This window comes from Mastomys coucha, unplaced genomic scaffold (genome assembly GCF_008632895.1).
Source record: "Mastomys coucha isolate ucsf_1 unplaced genomic scaffold, UCSF_Mcou_1 pScaffold12, whole genome shotgun sequence".
NCBI classification, from domain to species: domain Eukaryota; kingdom Metazoa; phylum Chordata; class Mammalia; order Rodentia; family Muridae; genus Mastomys; species Mastomys coucha.
The window spans coordinates 29880587-29899650 of NW_022196894.1; the positions used below are offsets into that span (position 1 = coordinate 29880587).

General features: G+C 41.6%; 2 protein-coding genes across 4 annotated transcripts in view; both read left to right on the forward strand.

Annotated features, from left to right (window-relative positions):
- The first annotated feature begins 7287 nt into the window (after positions 1-7287).
- Positions 7288-10190, forward strand: Smco1 (single-pass membrane protein with coiled-coil domains 1). Of its 3 annotated transcripts, none has more exons than XM_031364675.1 (3): positions 7288-7479; positions 9132-9281; positions 9692-10190. In XM_031364675.1, exons 1-3 carry the CDS (start codon positions 7322-7324, stop codon positions 10134-10136), a joined length of 753 nt encoding a protein of 250 aa, XP_031220535.1. In that variant the 5' UTR covers positions 7288-7321; the 3' UTR covers positions 10137-10190. The 3 variants fall into 3 exon arrangements, with proteins under 3 accessions (XP_031220535.1, XP_031220536.1, XP_031220537.1); XM_031364676.1 differs by having other exon boundaries at positions 7288-7453; positions 9142-9281; XM_031364677.1 differs by lacking the exon at positions 9132-9281 and having other exon boundaries at positions 7289-7479.
- A 3215-nt stretch (positions 10191-13405) lies between these two features.
- The window catches only part of Rnf168 (ring finger protein 168), a 20468-nt gene continuing 14809 nt past the window's right edge, over positions 13406-19064 (forward strand). The window contains exons 1-2 of the mRNA XM_031363652.1: positions 13406-14341; positions 17209-17285. Of these exons, the coding sequence (XP_031219512.1) occupies positions 14035-14341; positions 17209-17285 (384 nt within the window). The 5' untranslated portion in view covers positions 13406-14034. The remainder of the gene's footprint in view (positions 14342-17208; positions 17286-19064) is intronic.

Consider the following 19064-nt stretch of genomic DNA (forward strand, 5'->3'; position numbering starts at 1 on the left):
AAAAAAAAAAACTTTGGTTGGTAAGTGATATATATTGAGAAAATTACTAATTTCTGTGAGAAAATTACTAATTTCTGTTAGATTTTCCAATTTGATGATGCATGGATTTTTTTTTAAAGCATTCCCTTCTGATTCTCTGCATTTCCTTGGTGTCTGTTGTTGTGTCCCCCTTTTCCTTTTTTGTTGATTTGGTTATTTTCTCTCTTCCTTTTAGTTAATATGAATAAGAGTTTGTCAATCTTATTGATTTTTATCAAAGAACCAACTCTGTCTTATTAATTCTTTGTATTGTTTTTGTTTGTTTGTCTTTTATTGATTTCAGCCTTGAGTTTGATTATTTCTTAGAGACTACTCCTTTTGGGGTATAATTTCTTCTTTTTGTTCGAGAGCTTTCAGGTGTGCTGTTAAGTTGCAAGTATGAGGTCTCTTCAATTTTTTTTTTAATATAGGTACTTTTTGCTATGACCTTGACTCTTAGGACAACTTTCTTTGTGTCCCATAAGTCGAGTGTGTTGTATATTCATTTTCATTCAATTCTAGAAAGTCTTTAATTTCTTTATTATGTCTTGACCCATTTTTCATTCACTGGTGGTGTTATTCAGCTTTTGTGAGTTTGCAAGCTTTTGGTTGTTCTTGTTGTTTTGTTTTTCTGTTTAATAGCCAAATGTTTTAGAGTGCAATGTGCACGTTAAACAATTACTAGTTAAGAAATCTCAGTAATATGGGCAACATTAATTTGTTAACAAAACATCTCAATTGCCTGACTGTAATAGCCAGTTCCAATAATCTGCTCCAATCTATTTAGGAACACCAAACATAGAAAATTAATGTAGGCAATGACTACATTTTTTGTTGCCTTTCCTCTTATGGCAATTGTAACTAGAAGGCTTGAAAAGATATTAATAGTTACATGTGCATATTCTATTTTTATTTTTTAAAATCAGAAATATTTTTTTAAAAATACCAAATTATCATCACAAGAATTACCATTATGATGATGTAAAGAATAAAATTATATAGCCAATTGTTTTTGTGTAAAGTCTGTAATCTGCCTGGGATATAAATTTGCTGTAGCATTGCCTTAAGGGTCTTGTCCAGGAAGTTTAAGATATCTAAAGACAGTTTTCTAAAAGAACAGTACTTTTTTAACGTTAGTTGTATAAGCATGAACAATTACAACATTTGAGAATTAGTAATATCGAAAAAAGTAACAACTCCAAGCAATTTTAAACTCATATATATGTACATATATATATATGTAAATTAAAAGTTTGATTTTAGCACTTTAAAACAGTGACTATATAGCACATAATTTAATTATTTGTGCCAAACGTGATCCAATCACATATTTTTCTTCTATTGAAGGCCTGTAAATGTATTTTTATCATGAATGCATATATGAATTTATAGGAAATATAAAAGTATGCATACAAGCAAATCTTAACAATCTGTCTATTGGATGAATATTAATTTTGCCTAAAAATCTTTACTATGTAATAGGCCAAATATCAATTAATATTTTGTAATAACTGGTTTAATTGCTCTTTGAAGAAATAGATGTCTCTTCAGGTTTTTAAGACATTGTTTATAAAATACCTTCATGATTTTATCATATAATTTTTACTAATATTACAACAGCTTGGTAATAGGATGTTAAAACTTTACTTAGGATATGAGAAAAGGGCTGAAGAGATGGCTCAGCCATTAAAGACTAGGCTCACAACCAAAAATATAAGAATATGAGAAAAGTTGAATTTACATTAATGCTCTTTTTTGCCAAAGAATTGCTGTGGGCAAAAACTAAACATTTGGTTGTAATTGATCACAATTGACAAGTGATAGAAGCTTCCTCTAGTTTCTGTAAAGCTGTTTGTCTCACTAGTTAATATCTATTAAAGGCTTAAGTCTGGTGGTGAGCTTAAGATGAGTCTAAAGTAACTAAAAATAAGCAACTCATCTTTTCTTTCTTGATACAACTCTCTTGATGTAGCTGAGGCTTTAATAGTTAACTTACACTGGGAAATTCTAAATCTTAGCTTCTAATACTAAAGTAGAAACAAATAAAATTTTGAAAACTACCAGGATGTAAGTTTTATGACCTCATTGACTCTACATAAATCTCAAGTTTAAAATTACTTTGACTCACACCTGGATAGGACTGTGATAATGTTGGTTTTGTCCTAAAAACTATTTTCCTGAGGTAAAGGAGAGGCAAAACCAGGAAGACTTCCCTAGCCCTGGTTGTAAAACAAAAGGAATGCCTCTCAGGCTTTACTGAAGCATCTGTGTGCTTTTGCATTAACTCAAATGTGAACTTTTCACTGAGCCTACCACCTGAATTACACCCAAAGATTACACCTCCCGTAGTGAGGTCAGATTCCAAGGGCAATTTTGCTCTTTATCCCTGTTTCCTTTTCTAGCTGACTTTATACTTAAAACATATATTATAACCTTGGTGCTGTAAAAGCACTGCTTTTAACAAAAAGAAACTCTACTTGAGTGTCTCTGAACTGTTTTTAGAGCACAAACTCCTTTTCTATCTAAAATTTTGTTTTTACTACTCTTATTTAATTAAGCTTGTTCTTAAAGATGGCAGCAGGCCCATACTGGCCACAGCAGCTTTTTAACTTTCTTGTAACCATTTTAATTATAAAATAAAGATGAGTTAATATTCTTTAGCTTGCAATCAGACTGCAAATTGCAACCAATGGAACACTATCAATTTTAACCATACTTTCTTAATTTCTTATGTAATATTAAGCCATAACCATAACTTTAGAAAGTAAATCCCAATTTTAAACAATCTATACTCTTTGAAATCAATACTAAAAACATTACATTCATGTTACAAAGTTTTTTAAGTGTCTCCCTACTTTTGAATTGTAGTTAGCAAGCCTGAGTCATTCTGAGTTAACTTCTCAGAGCATGCCAGGTCTCTGGAAAGTAAAATCATGGTGTTGACTGATAGGCTGTGTGGCACAGTGCTTTTGCCATATTCTTACTTTTCTAAAGTAACAGGTGATATAATTTTTTGGTGGGTTATCCAACAATCCATCAAATGATTTATCAGCTCGTCTCACTAGTCTTTTTGCCAGCCACTACCGCATCAGGCTTGGAGACCTCTACCTTCACCCTTGGCTCTTTGGCCTTGTAGGGTGTAAGTTTCGGCCTCCCTGGCTCCTTTGCTGCGCATCTGCCTGTTCTTCCTCATTCCCAAATTGGATCAGAGTTGACTTCAAGGCATCCCAAGGAAAACCAGTGCCTTTTGAGTAAGTTTAGGGCTTCCCCTCTTGGCCTTTCAGTGTACTCTGCGCTTCTACCCGTTCTTACTCATTCCCTTTCCAGTCAGAGGTGACTTCAAGGCATCAATTTCAACTTTAAGGCCAGAGGTTCTCAGACTAGGAGCATATGAAAATTTGTGTTGTTTGGTACAAAGCCCATAATTTAAAGTATAGCTATTATATGATATTAAGCAGTTACTAAACTAAACAGCTGTTCTGAATTCTACCTCCTGGTGAATGACCTGCAACTTAAGTCGCTGCCTTTAGATTATGTTAAGTGGCTGTAAAACTCTAACTGGAGTCTTCTGTTAAGATTTCGGTCATCTTGACTGATTCACAACACGTGTTTACCTTTAATGCCACGTGTTACCTAAGTTATCAGCTTTAAACTAGCTTTCAGTCAGCGATGTTACTACGTTTTACCATACCCAATAACTTATAAGTCAATAATCATTCTATCTCTCCCATATAACTCAAAAATCTACCTGTCTCTGCATCCCAAGTGCTGGGATTAAAGGCGTGGTGTGCCACCACTGCCTGGCCAGTTTCTTATCTATTTTCACCTGCTTCTAGAATGAGCAGAGTTCCACCTTTATGGAACTTTCATTTACATTCATTTTTCCTTTACCACAACCTGGGCAAGGACCTGGAGGAGTGTTCTTATTTCCTGATTCCTGAGAGACTTACAGTCTTTCCTCGGATATCCCGGCTCCCTGCAGCCGAAACATGTGACTTCACTCCCCTGAAGACTTTTTCCCTTTCTATAGGTACTTTTAACATATGTGCTGAATTTCTGTCCCTTCTTTGCTACAGCATGGGGAATTCTCCACCGCTGGTGAGGCTTCTAGGCACAACTCTGACTGCCCCATGGATATCAAGATTACTCGCCATAACTGGTGATCTTTTACCAGCGAGTCTGCAGAACTCTTTGTGAGATCCTAGCCTTGTCTGAGACATAAGAAAAGAAAGAGGAAGGAAAGAAAGAAAGAAAAAGTTTTACCTGCTGGAGTCCCTGTTCCGGGCGCCACCTGCCACGGGCTGGCCGATCTGGGCCTCCCTCAACCCGCGGGAGAAATGGGGGCCCTAGTCAGGTCGACAAGGCATAGGCGAAGAAATGATGGCAGAGACGACACATGAAGTTCAGGATCTGAATGTATTTCTTAAAAATGGCATCAGACTTTTACAGTCATTGTAAAAGAGAGATGGTAAATCCGGCAGCTCAATAGTTGAGGTACATCTGAGGCTATCTAAAACATACTGGGTCTAAAGCAGCAGCTATCTCCTCTGAACTGGTGCTGCATCCCCCGGGGCCCAAGTACTCTGGGCCCGGGGGACTGCGGATTGCATGAATCTGAGTCCTAGCCCATCTAAGTTCTAGTGCTAGTCCTGCATGCGAGTCCAAGTCCTCCTTCTTCTCCTAGTCCTAGTCCCTCTGTGAGTCCTTCTGTGAGTCCCACTCCTAGTCCTTCCTTCTCCTTGTCCTTCTCCTTTCACACCAAGTGAAAAGCAGGCTTAAGTAGCATACAGCAAGCAGGGCAGATGACAAGAGTCATGTAGGCAGGCAGGGGTTACAGCAAGGGACGCAAGACTGAGGTCCCATAGGCAAGTGACCAGGACACCAAGGTCAGTAGGGTCTGGTAGCTAGGTGTGAAGCAGGAGGAAGAGGAGTGGAACTCTTCCTGTTGAGGCATTTTGATATTCCTGTGCTAATTCTCTGGTTCTGCTGGAAGCAATGACTAGGAGGTTTCAATCTAGCAGTTCCTGCTAATTCTCTGGGTCTAGCTGGGGGCAGGCAGTGAGGAGTTCCAACCTAACACTTTTAGCTAACGTCCTTGAGTGAGGGAAACCCTTCATTACTCTCTAGTATACAAAACATTTCTAACTATTGTAAACTATCTATTGCCCTAAGGAATGTACTCAACCTCTGTTGCTAGCTCTGGCGAGGCACATACTTTGAGAGAAGTTGCAAGCTATGGACAGCTTGGTATTAAACTAGGATAGTTGGAAACATTGTGCTGACCAGAAAACAGTGCCCAATCTTAGCCATTTATGAATCATTACTTAGGGTACCTTTATGCCTAATTATGAGGGTGTGTTGACGATTGGAAAGACTACTCTGGAACACGTCTAAGTTAGGAGATACCAGCGACTGTCTATCCAGGAGGCACAGAACTCCTTTTGGATTCTTATTGCCTCTTATCCTTTATCAGGATTTTATCCCCGATATTTTGGATGTGACTGGAGTAGACGAGTGTGCGTAGGAACTTAGATGACTAAGGAAAACCCTGTCTTAAAAAAAATAAAACAAGCAGGACAGTGGTGGTGCACGCCTTTAATCCCAGCACTTGGGAGGCAGAGGCAGGTGGATTTCTGAGTTCAAGACCAGCCTGGTCTACAGAGTGAGTTCCAGGACAGCCAGAGCTATACAGAGAAACCCTGTCTCACCCCCTCAATAAATAAATATATATATATATATATATATATATATATATATATATATATATATATATTTGCTGGTTAGATGGCTCAGCAGGTAAGAGCACTGACTGCTCTTCCGAAGGTCCTGAGTTCAAATCCCTGCAACCACATGGTGGCTCCATAATGAGATCTGACGCCCTCTTCTGGTGCATCTGATACAGTGTACTTATGTATAATAATAAATAAATCCTTGGGCTGGAGCGAGCAGGGACTGAGCAAGTGGAGTTGACCAGAGTGAGTGGGGCTGACTGGAGTGAGTGAGGCCGAATGGAGTGAGCAAAGGTCCTAAAAATCAGTTCCTAACAACCAAATACATGAAGGCTCACAACCATCTGTACAGCTACAGTGTACTTATATAAATAAATAAATAAATAAATAAATAAATAAATAAATCTGGGCTGGAGAGATGGCTTAGCGGGTAAGAGCACTGACTGCTCTTCCGAAGGTCCTGAGTTCGAATCCCGGCAACCATATGGTGGCTCACAACCATCCGTAATGAGATCTGACGCCCTCTTCTAGTGTGTCTGAAGACAACTACAGTGTGTTACAATGGAGCCAGCAGGCTGGCAAAGGTCCTGAGTTCATTCCCAGCAGCCACATACATGATGGCTCACGGCCATCTGTACAACTACAGTGTACTCATACACATAAAATAAATAAATAAATAAATGTGCTGCCCAGTGGTGGCATGTGCCTTTAATCCCAGCACTTGGGACGCAGAGGCAGGTGGATTTCTTTTTTGTTGTTGTTGTTGGGGTTTTTTTTTTGGTTTTTTTTTTTCAAGACAGGGTTTCTCTGTATAGCCCTGGCTGTCCTGGAACTCACTCTGTAGACCAGGCTGGCCTTGAACTCAGAAATCCACCTGCCTCTGCCTCCCAAGTGCTGGGATCAAAGGTGTGTGCCACCACCACCAGGTGCAGGTGGATTTCTGAGTTTGAGGCTAGCCTGGTCTACAGAGTGAATTCCAGGACAGCCAGTCTCAAACCACCCTCCCCCAAAATAAATGCCAAGGGATGGGAGCACATGTTTTCATCCTAGCACTGGGGAGGCAGAGGCAGGTGGATCTCTAAGTTCAAGGCCAGCCTGGTCTACCGAGCAAATTCCAGGACAGCCAGGGCTACAGAGATATCCTGTCTTAGGGGGAAAAAAAAAAGCACTTGTTGCTCTTCCAGAAGACCCAGGTTAGCTCCTCAGTGCCCACATTAGAGCTCACAATTATCTGTAACTCTAGATCCCCTCTTCTGGCACGTGGTGCACACACTTATGTGCACACAGAACACTTACATATGGCAAATAAATAAACCTTTTTAAATGAAAGTAATATCTCTATCAAATCTAACTGTAGAGTAACATATGTTTGTCTATACAGATCTTCCAGTATAAACAGAGTTGTCTGGTTGTGTTTTGCTCTATGATGGCATGGTCTGTTTTCAGAGGCAAATGTCATGGTGCACGCCAGGACACCTGTGTTCACACCATCAGTTTTTTGAAACTATATCTGGATGTCCAAGCTATTAAAAGCCTCATGGACTGGGTGACCTTCCGGGTGGTATTTAGACGGGATGTTCCCATCACTGCTGCCTGTTGCCGAGTGGAAAAAAATTGGGATCTCAGCCTCCACAGAGTGTTCATCGTGCTGTGTTTTGTTTCCTTTCCTTTTCCTAAAGAAGATGAACCATGAGACCACAACCCTGATATCCTTGAAAGAAGCAATGAAAAGGTGGCTCGGGGTTCCAGGGAGGGAATGAGCCTGGTCAGGCACACTAATTAGAACCGTGTTTGCTAAAGTGCTTTGAGACTTGCAGGTTAAAAAGATATGTAAACTGGTAATTAAAAAGAAAACAAGCTGGGGGTTGGGATTTAGCTCAGTAGAATGCTTGTGTAGTTGAAAGACCCTGGTTTTTAAATCCCCTGTACCTGCATGTGCATGCATACACACACACACACACACACACAGAGAGAGAGAGAGAGAGAGAGAGAGAGAGAGAGACATACAGACAGACAGACAGACAGAGAGACAGAGACAGAGACAGAGACAGAGAGAATCAAGAAAAGCATCTGCTTTGAGATGCTATAGCTCTCTGTTCAATTCATGCTAGATTTACAAAAGTAAATAAAATGTGTCTTTTTCTCTCAAGGAGTTCATGGCCTTTAAGAATGGTAGACGTTTTTAAAAATATCGTTTAAAACAAGTGACCTTATACAGATGATGTTCCAAGAAGGCTAAAGTGGCTTGAGGGCGGGATCGATTTATTTTGCGTAAGAGCCTGGCTCTTTATAGAGGGATACTTTAGCTGGACCATAGCATCTGAGTGAGTAGATGAGGAAATAAATATGGGGAGGAATTTAAAGTGAAGAAAATACATCTTAGCTTCAGATAAGACTGAAGTTACAGATTCGCAACTAGAAAGTGTGAGAAGACTCATAGGGGCATTATGCTTCTTGCTGAGGAGATCTGATTTGGCCCTAAAGTCTGGTTGCAAAAAAAAAAGATCCCTTACTGGCTGAGTTAAATGATCACAATAGTACTTTAGAGAAGTGTGTGGAGGATGAATTGGAGACCAGAATAAGGGTCCAGCGAGACTACTGTAGTCCTAAGGCCAGCTGAAAGATGATGAACTGGCTTACTGTGGATGGCAAGCAGAAGATGGGTTAGATAGAGCTCAGCTGGAGGGGCATTGAGATTATTCTTAGGTTTCCAGTTTAAACAATTGAATAAACCGTGAAGCTTTTAAACTGGCTAGGGTAGGATTTACTTATTTATTTATTTTACTTATATGAGTACACTGCTGATATCTTCAGACACACCAGAAGAAAGCATCAGATCCCATTACAGATGGTTGTGAGCTACCATGTGGTTGCTGGGAACTGAACTCAGGACCTCTGGAAGAGCAATTAGTGCTCTTAACCACTGAGCCATCTCTCCAGCCCCTCAGATTTAAATTTTAAATTTAAAAGTTCTTTTTAGGATGGGCAGAAATGGCCATTGATCTCCTATCTAGAATTTACACTTTATGAAAAGCAAACTAAAAATAAAAGAAGTCTGGGTGGTAGAGGCAGGCCTGAGGAGGGCAAGGACTTCCCAGAGTCTGGATTTAAGAAGACAGTGGAGAACTGGACAGAGTTCAGAGGTAGATCTCTTGCCTAGAAGGTATGAGGCCCTAGGTTCAATCTCCAGCACCACCATTAACACCACACACACACACACACACACACACACACACACACACACACACACACAGGACAAATAAGAAGAACCCTGTTAGCAATTTAACTACAGTGCCTGTGTAAACTTGGTAGGGGTTATAAATAACCTGTTAGAGTTCTCGGTTTCCCTCGACCTGAACTTCCTTTGATTCTTTAACCCTGTAGAGTAGACAACAAGCTCCAAGCTCTAGACACACAGTTCAAAGACCTAGACATCACCAAGAATAACCTGACACTTCAATTTGAACAGCATAGCAAGACTTTGGCCAGCCAAGCAGTCCAAGATGAGATATGGACAGCAGCTCTGGCCCTTGGGTGAGCAATGGTTAAAACATCCTGGCTTTTGTGGCTTTGTGAAAGCTTTTAGTGACCATTCCAAAACTGAGCTTGGAATGATCCCCAAAGGTATCGCTTATGCTTGTTTCCTCCATTCAGAAGGCATTAATCTGAGCACTCATTTATATGCCAGGCACTGCGGTACACACCTTGCAAGTCTCTTACCAGCTGGTCTTACTAACAGGAAATGAGTAAAGGAGTTCTTTCTCCATGCAAAGCTCATCCTATGGGGGGCCCCGAGAACCTGCCTAAGCAGTTTGGTGCAAGTCATACTTCTGAAATACACAGCTGTTTTTTCTAGAGGATTTACACTGAACCAACCTTATCAAATGCAGCTTTTGTTTGTACATAAAATGTTCCATTTAAGGAGCTTTGCACGTTTTTCATAGGTTCACCTCAATGGAACTGAATATTTTATACAGCTATGTCATCGAGGTCCTTATTTGCTTGCACACTCGAATGCTTCAGAAGCTCCCAGACCTGGTGAGAAGTCTTCCGACCTTAGCCTCTGTCCTTAGAAGAAAAGCCAAGAACAAGCATGTTAGGATCGTGTGGGAGTCTGTCCTGGAGGAGTATGGGCTGCAAGAGAGAGATGTCACAGCACTCTGTACCTTCTTCCTTGTACATGGCAACAAAGGAGAGCACTATGCTGCGAATGTAAGACAGATGTACATCAAGGATGTTTCCTTCATGATCACCAACATGGTAAAGAACCAGGCTCTACAGGATGGTTTGCTTAGAGCTGTTCAAATCATCGAGGAGGGGAAAGCAGCACAGACCCCTGAAAACTCAAGGGCACCCCTAAAAGAGTTGATGCCCCCAGTTAAAGACTAACCTGTTACCTTTGACCCAGCCATTCCACTTTCAGTAAAAACAAAAAAATGCATATTTTAATTTCTATAGGCCTATTTTATAACAAAAGGGGAAGAAACGTCAAAGAAATTATGATAAGTGGATACAATGAACATTGTGTGTGTGGCCATATTTAAAAATAATCAAACTCTTTTTATAATGAAATAAGAGTGTGGGGTGGTCGGGCACTGGTGGCACACACTTTTGATCCCAGCACTTGGGAGGCAGAGGCAGGTGGATTTCTGAGTTCGAGGCCAGCCTGGTCTACAGAGTGAGCTCCAGGACAGCCAGGGCTATACAGAGAAACCCTGTCTCAAAAAACAAAAACAAAAAACAAAACAAGAAAAAAAAAGAGTTTGAGGTGTACCCCAGAGTACATTTTTTTTGTATGTATGAGGCCCTGGGTTCAATTTTTTTTTTTTTTTTTTTTTTTTTTTTTTTTTTTGGTTTTTTTTGAGGCAGGGTTTCTCTGTGTAGCATTGGTTGTCCTAGAACTCACTCTCTACAGAGTGACCTCGAACTCACTCTCTCCAGGCAGGCCTCGAACTCAGAAATCCGCCTGCCTCTGCATCCCAAGTGCTGGGTTCAATTCTTGATACCACCGAATACATAATAAAGAAATGAATATGGAATCATTACTCAGATTTGGTATTTTGTTTAAATATTTATAACATTATATAAAAATGTTATATATACTATATATATAAATTATATATAACAATACACACACACACAATTTTTAGTTCACAACATAGTTTCTCTGTGTCCTGGAACTCATTATGTAGACTCAGCTGGCTTCAAACATGGATATTGCCTGCCTCTGCTTCCAAGTGCTGGATTAAAGGTGTGTGCCATGGGTGCCCAGCATATCTATAATATTTTTAAAGGATACTGTGTATAAGTTCAGATATATCCACTTCTGCAATGATACTTAAGTGGTATTTTTGGGGGGGGGGAGGGAGACTAAGAATCTAAGAATCAAAGGAAAAGAAATTGTTTTCACCGGCTAGTGGAACTTCTCCTCTAGGCAGGACATGACATCATGGTCTCGAATCAGAGAAGCTGTGATCAGCCACAGAACAGGGTCGTGAGATCAGGCCTACTGCCATTTATTTCCTCATCGACGGGAAATGGAAATGTTCCTCTCCCATGAGTTTCCACCCCAGACTACGCTGTACATAATCTTGCTCCAGCCGTATCTGATCTTAGGGGGATGCTAGACTGTACAGGAGGTAGACAGTCGATTGTGGTTTGGAATGGAAAGATGAAGCTTGTGTGGGTCATCCCCACACTGAGGTGAGGATTTTAGAGGGTTTGCGTTTGAATCATCCATGCTACTGTAAGCAATCCCACACTCATATTCCTGTAAGACCAATGAACTCATTGGTTCACCAACTTGAACTTGGTTGGAATCTCTTCTTTGGTCTGTCTTTGCCCTGTCTAGAGGAGACAGACATTTCTTTACATTTCCCTAGGAAGAGTCAGACTGCTGAACATTTTGAATTTTGAATGCCTTTTAAAGGGCAATTAATCAACTGAAAGCATAACATATAGGGATGGAGAGATGACTCCGTGGCTGAGAGCATGTAGAGTTCTTCCAGAGGACCAAAGTTACACTCCCAGCACTTATGTCAGTGTTTCAGCCACAGCTCCAGGATGGTCTTGCCACTTCACTTTCTGCCAAGCTTGTGGGCCTTAAGTCTTTGGAAAGGAAGCTGAGGTCCTCAGAGGACTGTGCCATCGAAAGAAGTGTGAATGTCAAGTTGTTATAGGTCTGAGAATTCTCTGGCCAAGCATTCAACTTTCTGGTGAGATCAGCCTTCTTATGGATTTACAAGGGAGTAGAACTAGAGTCTGTTAGACTGAGAACTCACAATGTTGCCCAAATTGGATTCTGTCTTACTTAGGGTAAGACATCATGACCAAGGCAAGTCTTATAAAGGACAATATTTAATTGAGGTCGGCTTACAGGTTCAGAGGTTCAGTCCATTATCAAGGCAGGAGCATGGCAGCATCCAGGCAGGCATGGTGCAGGAGGAGCTGAGAGTTCTACATCTTCATCTGAAAGCTATTAGCAGAATATTGGCTTCCAGGCAGCTGAGGGTCTTAAAGACCACACCCTCAGTGACACACCCACTCCATAAAGGCCACACCCACTCCAACTGGGCCACACCTTCTAATAGTGCCACTTCCTCGTCCAAGCATATACAAACATAACAAACTCCAACTCCAGATCCTCTTGTTTCTGCCTCTGCCTTTGCTACCTAAATGCTAGGATTACAAGACACACGTGACCATGCCTAGTTCCGAGATTCTTTCTGCCTTTCTTCCTTTTTTTCTTCTCTTTCTTCCCTTCTTTTCTTTTGAAACAGAGTCTCTTTAAGTATTACTAAACTCACTGTATAGACCAGGCTGACCTCTAACTCACAGAGATCCTCCTGCCTCTGCCTGCAATGTGATGGGATTAAAGGTGTGCACAAAGTTAGGCTATTGATGAGGATCCGGTTATTGACTGACCGGCTGACCAACTGAGGAAGGGTCTCATGTAGCCCAAGCTGGCCTGGAACTAGTTATGTAGCAAAGGCTAGTTTATAATAATCCTTCTGTGGCTACTTCCTAAATGCTGGGATTATTGAAATGGGTCTTTTTGTTGTGCTCTTCAGACTCAACATACCAAACCCAATAGGCATTTATTCATGCTAAAGTCTAGGGTATAGGGCCCAAGCCAAGCACCCCCAAAACCAGGAGGGAAAGCAATAAGAGCCAAATCTCTGAATTGCTGAGCTTTAGCCAGTACCATAAGGATATCCCCCCTCCACGTACACACACTTTATTTAACCTTTACAAGGATTCTTTGAAACCGCCAGTGTAACTTTCTGTTGCTGCTTTCCTTGAACGTCACTTGTCTATAAAGTCAGTATCTGCTGAGTCATAAGGCACATTCTATAAAATGCTAGTGTTGCAAATAAATGCTAACAAAAATCTTTAAAGTAAATGTGTTGCAATTTCTCCTTTTCGCACTAAGAACTTTAGAAAGCTTGGTTAGGAGAAACAGAAGGGTATCCTGAAGAATGCTGAAAGAATAATCACCAAAATTACTGTTTGGATCTTGGTTTAGAGAGTTACTTTTTAGCCAGTGATTAACCAAGTTTCTACAGCCTACAACTGCTGAGCCACCAAAAGGGGGAGGAGCGACTACTGGCCGGCCAGGCACGACTTCCGCATGCGCAGCTCCCGGAAGTCCCGCCCCATTGGGCGGTTCCTTGGGGGGGGAGACTTGCGGTTTTGGCGGGGAATTGTGATGTTTGTAGAGCTTGGGTTCCTACTCTGGCCGCGGCCTATAGACCGACTGGCGGCACAGCGGGTCTGAGCGGCCGAGTCTCGGGACCCAGGGGAACCGCGAGGCGGCCAGAAGCTGGAGCGTGGGCACTGGAGGGCTGCCTCCACTGCAACGGCGAGACGGAAGTCCAGCGGCGGCCAGAGCCCGGCTTCCGGGCGGTACCCGGTGCTCCGAGAGCGGCGGTCTCCGGGCTTCCGGCGCTGGCAGGCCCGGCGGGTCCTCACCGGGTGAGAAGGGGAGCTGGATGAGACCTCGTGTGGCGCGGGGAGACCGAACCCCGCTCCGCCCCGAGGCCGCCGCGCTCCCGGAGGAACGTTCTTTCATTCCCTTGCTGGACGCAGGGCATAACTGTTTACCTGACATCACAGCTCCTGCTCGCCTCGAGCCTGTGGAAGGAAACTCGGGCCGTCTGGATTTCAGTACGCTGCTGTCTGTGAGAATAAAGACCAAACGGCTCGTTGATTTTCTCCGTCCTGGGTGGGATTAGCCGAAAGAGGACTTTAGTCTCCGGTTTTGGCATTGGGTAGGCCTCATTACCTTATGAAGATGGCTGCACCTAAAAACTCCATCCCTTCCTTAGCCGACTGTCAGTGCGGAATCTGTATGGAAATCCTCCTTGAGCCTGTAACCCTTCCTTGCAACCACACGCTCTGTAACCCATGCTTCCAGTCCACTGTCGAAAAGGCCAATCTATGCTGTCCTTTCTGTCGCCGCCGAGTCTCTTCTTGGGCTCGGTACCATACCCGAAGAAATTCTCTGGTCAACACAGACCTGTGGGAGATTATTCAAAAACACTATGCAAAGGAATGCAAGCTTAGAATCTCTGGACAAGAATCAAAGGAAACCGGTAAGTAAAATTAAACATGTTTATTGCGTAAAAAGACCCAAAATCACTTAGAAAGGGAACCATCTTTGGTTTTGCTTCTGGAGACAGGGTTCCTCTGTAACCATGGCTGTCCTGGAACTCACTCTGTAGACCAGGCTGGCCTTGAACTCAGAAATCCACCTGCCTCTGCCTCCCAAGTGCTGGGATTAAAGACATAAGCCACCACTACCCGGTTTTTTAGACATGTTTTGAGACAAGGTTTTATTACTTTGTGGCATGGGATAGCCTCACAGGTACTGGAGTTGCAGGTGTGCAAGAACACACCTGTCCTTTATTATGCAGTATTAGTGAGGGTTGGCAACCTTTTCTATAAAGGGCAGAATAGTAAGTATTTTGTAGACTATATAGTCTACTGAAGACACTTAGTGAGCTCTGCTACTGTAGAACAAAAGCCACCATAGACGGTACATTAATTTACATTGCCCTTTGTAAATGAAGATGGTGTCTGTGTTTCCATAAAAACCTTAGGGGAAAAAAGGGGGCAGATTTGTCCTGCCAATGAACCATGGCTAAATAGCCCCTGTCTTAGAATATCACTATTACCTTTTTTTGTTTTTTATTTATTATTTTTTAAAATTTTTTTGGTTTTTCGAGACAGGGTTTCTCTCTGTAGACCAGGCTGGCCTCGAACTCAGAAATTCGCCTGCCCAGCTTTTGGAGCCTTTTAAAAAGAAAAGTGACTTAGGTCCACTTCAATGTCCACCAGTACAAAAAAAAAAAAAAACTTAACTTTTTGTAATCCAAATGAAAGGGTTTTTTTTTTTTTAATGTATAGTTCTGTTTTCAGATGACTCAAATATGAAAAGGAAGGCCCTTTCTCTTAATTGCCTTTGTAATATGAGAACATATTAGTACAGACTTTCTATTTTTAGCAGGACAAAAAGGTAGAAGCGCCCAAGTGTCATCCATGGATGGATAAACTAAATGTACATATCTGCAACTGAATATATTGTTCTTTAATTAAATGGAATTGTTAAAGTTGTAATGGGATGAATGCTTTGTTTGAGCTGTCATTACTCAGGTATATGGAGAGCCTTATCAGTGGATCGGTCCACTGATAAGTTCATCCCAGCTGTTAGGTGAGGCCTGTCTAGAGGAAGTATACTGGTCACTGGAAATGCATTTGATGGGTATGCGTTGTTCCTGGTTCCTCCTGGTTCTTCTGTATGTTTCTTTGCTTTTTGACTGCAGTTGAAGTGGGCACCTCTCCTCTACCAAGCCTTTTCGCAATCGTGTTTCTGCCTTGCACAGGCATAAAACCATAAATGCAAACCTCTGAATGAGCCAAACTGAATCTTCCTCTCTCCAGTTATTTATGTGAGGCATTTTGTCATAGCAGTAGAGGCTAACAAGAACAAAGTTGGTAGGTTCTAGATCACGGACACAAAGAGGTGCAGACCACCCTCACCTGAACTCACAACAGTCTGCCTGTTCCTTCCTTCAAGCTAGGACTAGAGGCATGTGCTACATGCCTGGCTCCACCTCATGACTCTTTAAACTATTTTCTTGGTACTATTGAACTTTAAAATCTTCAATAAATTTCTAAATTGTAGGCATGGGATATAGGTCAGTGGCAAAATGCTTTGGATTCAATTATACATATACACATATCAGCTTTTAAAAATGTAGAGCCAGCCCTTGGGGATGGTGATGCACACTTTTAATTGTAGCACTCAGGAGGAGTATCAATTTCCTAAAGCCAGAATGACAGAGTACCACTAACTATATGACAAAAAATAAAAAGGAAATTTCCTACTAGTTTTGGAAGCCAGAAGTCAAACTGAAAACAGGGCCTTTGACATTCCACGCTACTTTCTAGCTTTTTGATCTCTTCTGTGTGTTGGTGTTTATGCCTGATGTATGGTTGTGTGCTGTGTACATGCCTGGTGCCTGCCAAGGCCAGAAGGGGATGTTGGATCTTTTAGAGCTATAGTTAGCGATGGTTGTGAGCACCTACCATGTGAGTGCTGGGAATCGAACTCAGGTCCTTTGCAAGAGCAGCCAATGCTTTTAACCACTGAGCCATCTCTCCAGTCCCGTCCTATTCTCTGAATGTCTTGATACCATCTCCCATTTGTGCATGTTTGTCTTTGTGTCCAAATCTGTCCCATATTTACAAGATTATTAGTCATAATTAAAAGATTCACCCCAATGACCATAGTTAACTTGATTACCTCTAAATGATCCTGTCTCCAAATAAAATCCTGTTCTCAAACACTGGAGGTTAGAATTGGAACACAGCTTAACAGGATAATCTAAGGCTTCCTCTTAGAAAAGTTATAAAACATTAGATAAATGGAAAATTCAAACACCTTGCTGGGCATGGTGGTTTGTGGCTCAATACTTCTAATTACAACAGAGGAATCTGAGGCAGGAAGATCACAAGTTGGAGGCTAGACTTTGTCTCATCCCCCCATCCCCCCAATGTACCACCACTGCCTGGCTTTGTTTGTTGTTGGTTTTTTTGTTTTTGTTTTTTTTGTTTGTTTGTTTTTTCGAGACAGGGTTTCTCTGTGTAGCCCTGGCTGTCATGGAACTCACTCTGTAGACCAGGCTGGCCTCGAACTCAGAAATCCGCCTGCCTCTGCCTCCCAAGTGCTGGGTGTTTGTTTGTTTGTTTTTTTAAGTACTCTGTTGGTGGGTTTTTATGGCCCAGGGCCTGGTACATGCTAAATATGAACTCTGCTGTTGACTTTCAGCCCTAGTTCTGCCTTTTACAGTTCTTTTAATAGAAATTGTGTGTGTGTGTGTAGTAAGTTTTAATGGAAGGCCAAAGCTAGTCATAAAGTTCTGTGTTGCCCTAATGCTATTTTTTTCCTTGAAAACAGTTGATGAGTACCAGCCAGTTCGTCTGCTCAGTGAACCTGGGGAGTTGAGGCGAGAATATGAAGAGGAGATAAGCAAGGTAAGTATGAAATAGTTCAGTTTTTTGTTCTTTTATTTTGTTGAAAATGCCTTTGCTATGTTTTCAATCTCATAAATCCTAGATTTACATATAGCTATCATGTACTGAAAAGTTAGTAATTTTAATATACTTTATTGCTGCAATACCCTCTCCTCCTCCCTATTAAAAAGTGTTTGGTTGTATTAAGACATGATTTCAGGCTGGAGAGATGGCTCAGCGGGTAAGAGCACTGACTGCTCTTCCGAAGGTCCTGAGTTCGGATCCCAGCAACCACATGGTGGCTCACAACCACCCATAATGAGATCGGACGCCCTCTTCTGGTGCATCTGAAGACAGCTGCAGAAAATTACGCCGGAGCGACCAGGCTGGAGTGAGCAGGGCTATAGAGGTCCTGAAATCAACAGCAGCCACACATATGATGGCTCACAATTATCTGTACAGCTACAGTGTACTCATACACATAAAAATGAAATAAAATAAATCTTTAAAAAAAAAAAAAGACAAGATTTCACAGAGATCCTGCCTCTGCCTCTCAAGTGCTGGGATTAAAAGGATGTGCCAACTAAACTACCTAGAGATCCCATTTTTATTTTTATTTTATGTGTATGGATTTTGCCAGCATGTATGTATGTGTATCCTGTGTGTTCTTCATGTCCTTAGAGGCCAGAAGAGGGTATAGGATTCCCAGGAACTGTAGTTACACTAAGCCACCATGTAGGTTCTGGCAATCAAATGTAGGTCCTCTGGAAGAGCAAGCAACTGGTGCTCTGAACTAATGAGCCATCTTTCTGTCTCAAGGTTCCTTTTTAAGTATTGAACCACAACAACAATAAAGTAGTTTTTACTACTTACATATAACTAGAGGTGGGTGCTTTTTATTTTCAGAGAGGGTCTAACTGTGTAGCCATGGCTGCTTTAGTACTTACTACACATAGTTAGTGATCCTAAGCGTTTAAGTGCTTCTTTGATTCCCCTAGGGCTTTTACCTTAAAAGGTGATAAAGAAGTGGTTGACTTTGTGGTGAGGAAAGCATCCAGGGCAACTGAAGGGCAGAGTGGGAAAAGGTTTAGCTTACAGTGAAGCAGTTGAGAACTTCACTGGGTACTGTGGTACTAGGAGGGTACCCACATGTTTTTAAGATGGGATCTTGCTCTATATCCCAGGCTATCCTAGAACCCACTGTGTAACTAGTTAGCCTGCCCTTACACTGGTGATCCTCTTGCCAGAGCCGCCTCAGTGCTGGTTTTACAGGTGAATAGCTACATGAGAATTAGTAATTGGCCTGAGGAGGAAGCAGGAAAGCAGAGTAGAAAGAGGAGCTTGTCCAGGACTGAAGCCCTCATGGTCCAGTGCAAGGGAGGAGTGGTGAGGGGTTGCCATAGTTGACTTTCCCTCCACAAATAAAATAATTGATTCCTGGGTCTTGGCAGTTCCTTTAGAAGTTTGAAGTTAGGGACTTTATGACTAATTGAGAAACAAAACTCAACAGGCAAAGTTCTAGAAATAAAATATACCAGTTCAGTACTTCTGGGATAGCATGCTGTTGTCAAAGCAAGTGTAGTGCTTCTTTTTGTTAAAGGCCAGTTTCCTGAATTTATTTCAAAAAGAGTATCAATAGGGCCTGCTTTTCTAACTGGAACTCTATATTGTGATGATGCAGTAAAATTTGAAATCAGGCTGTGTATTAAGCTCAATGTCAGTCAGTATACTACAGAGGAGCACAAGCCACCTATCTATGATATCACAAGAGATCTTTCTTTTTTTTTTTTTTTTTTTTTT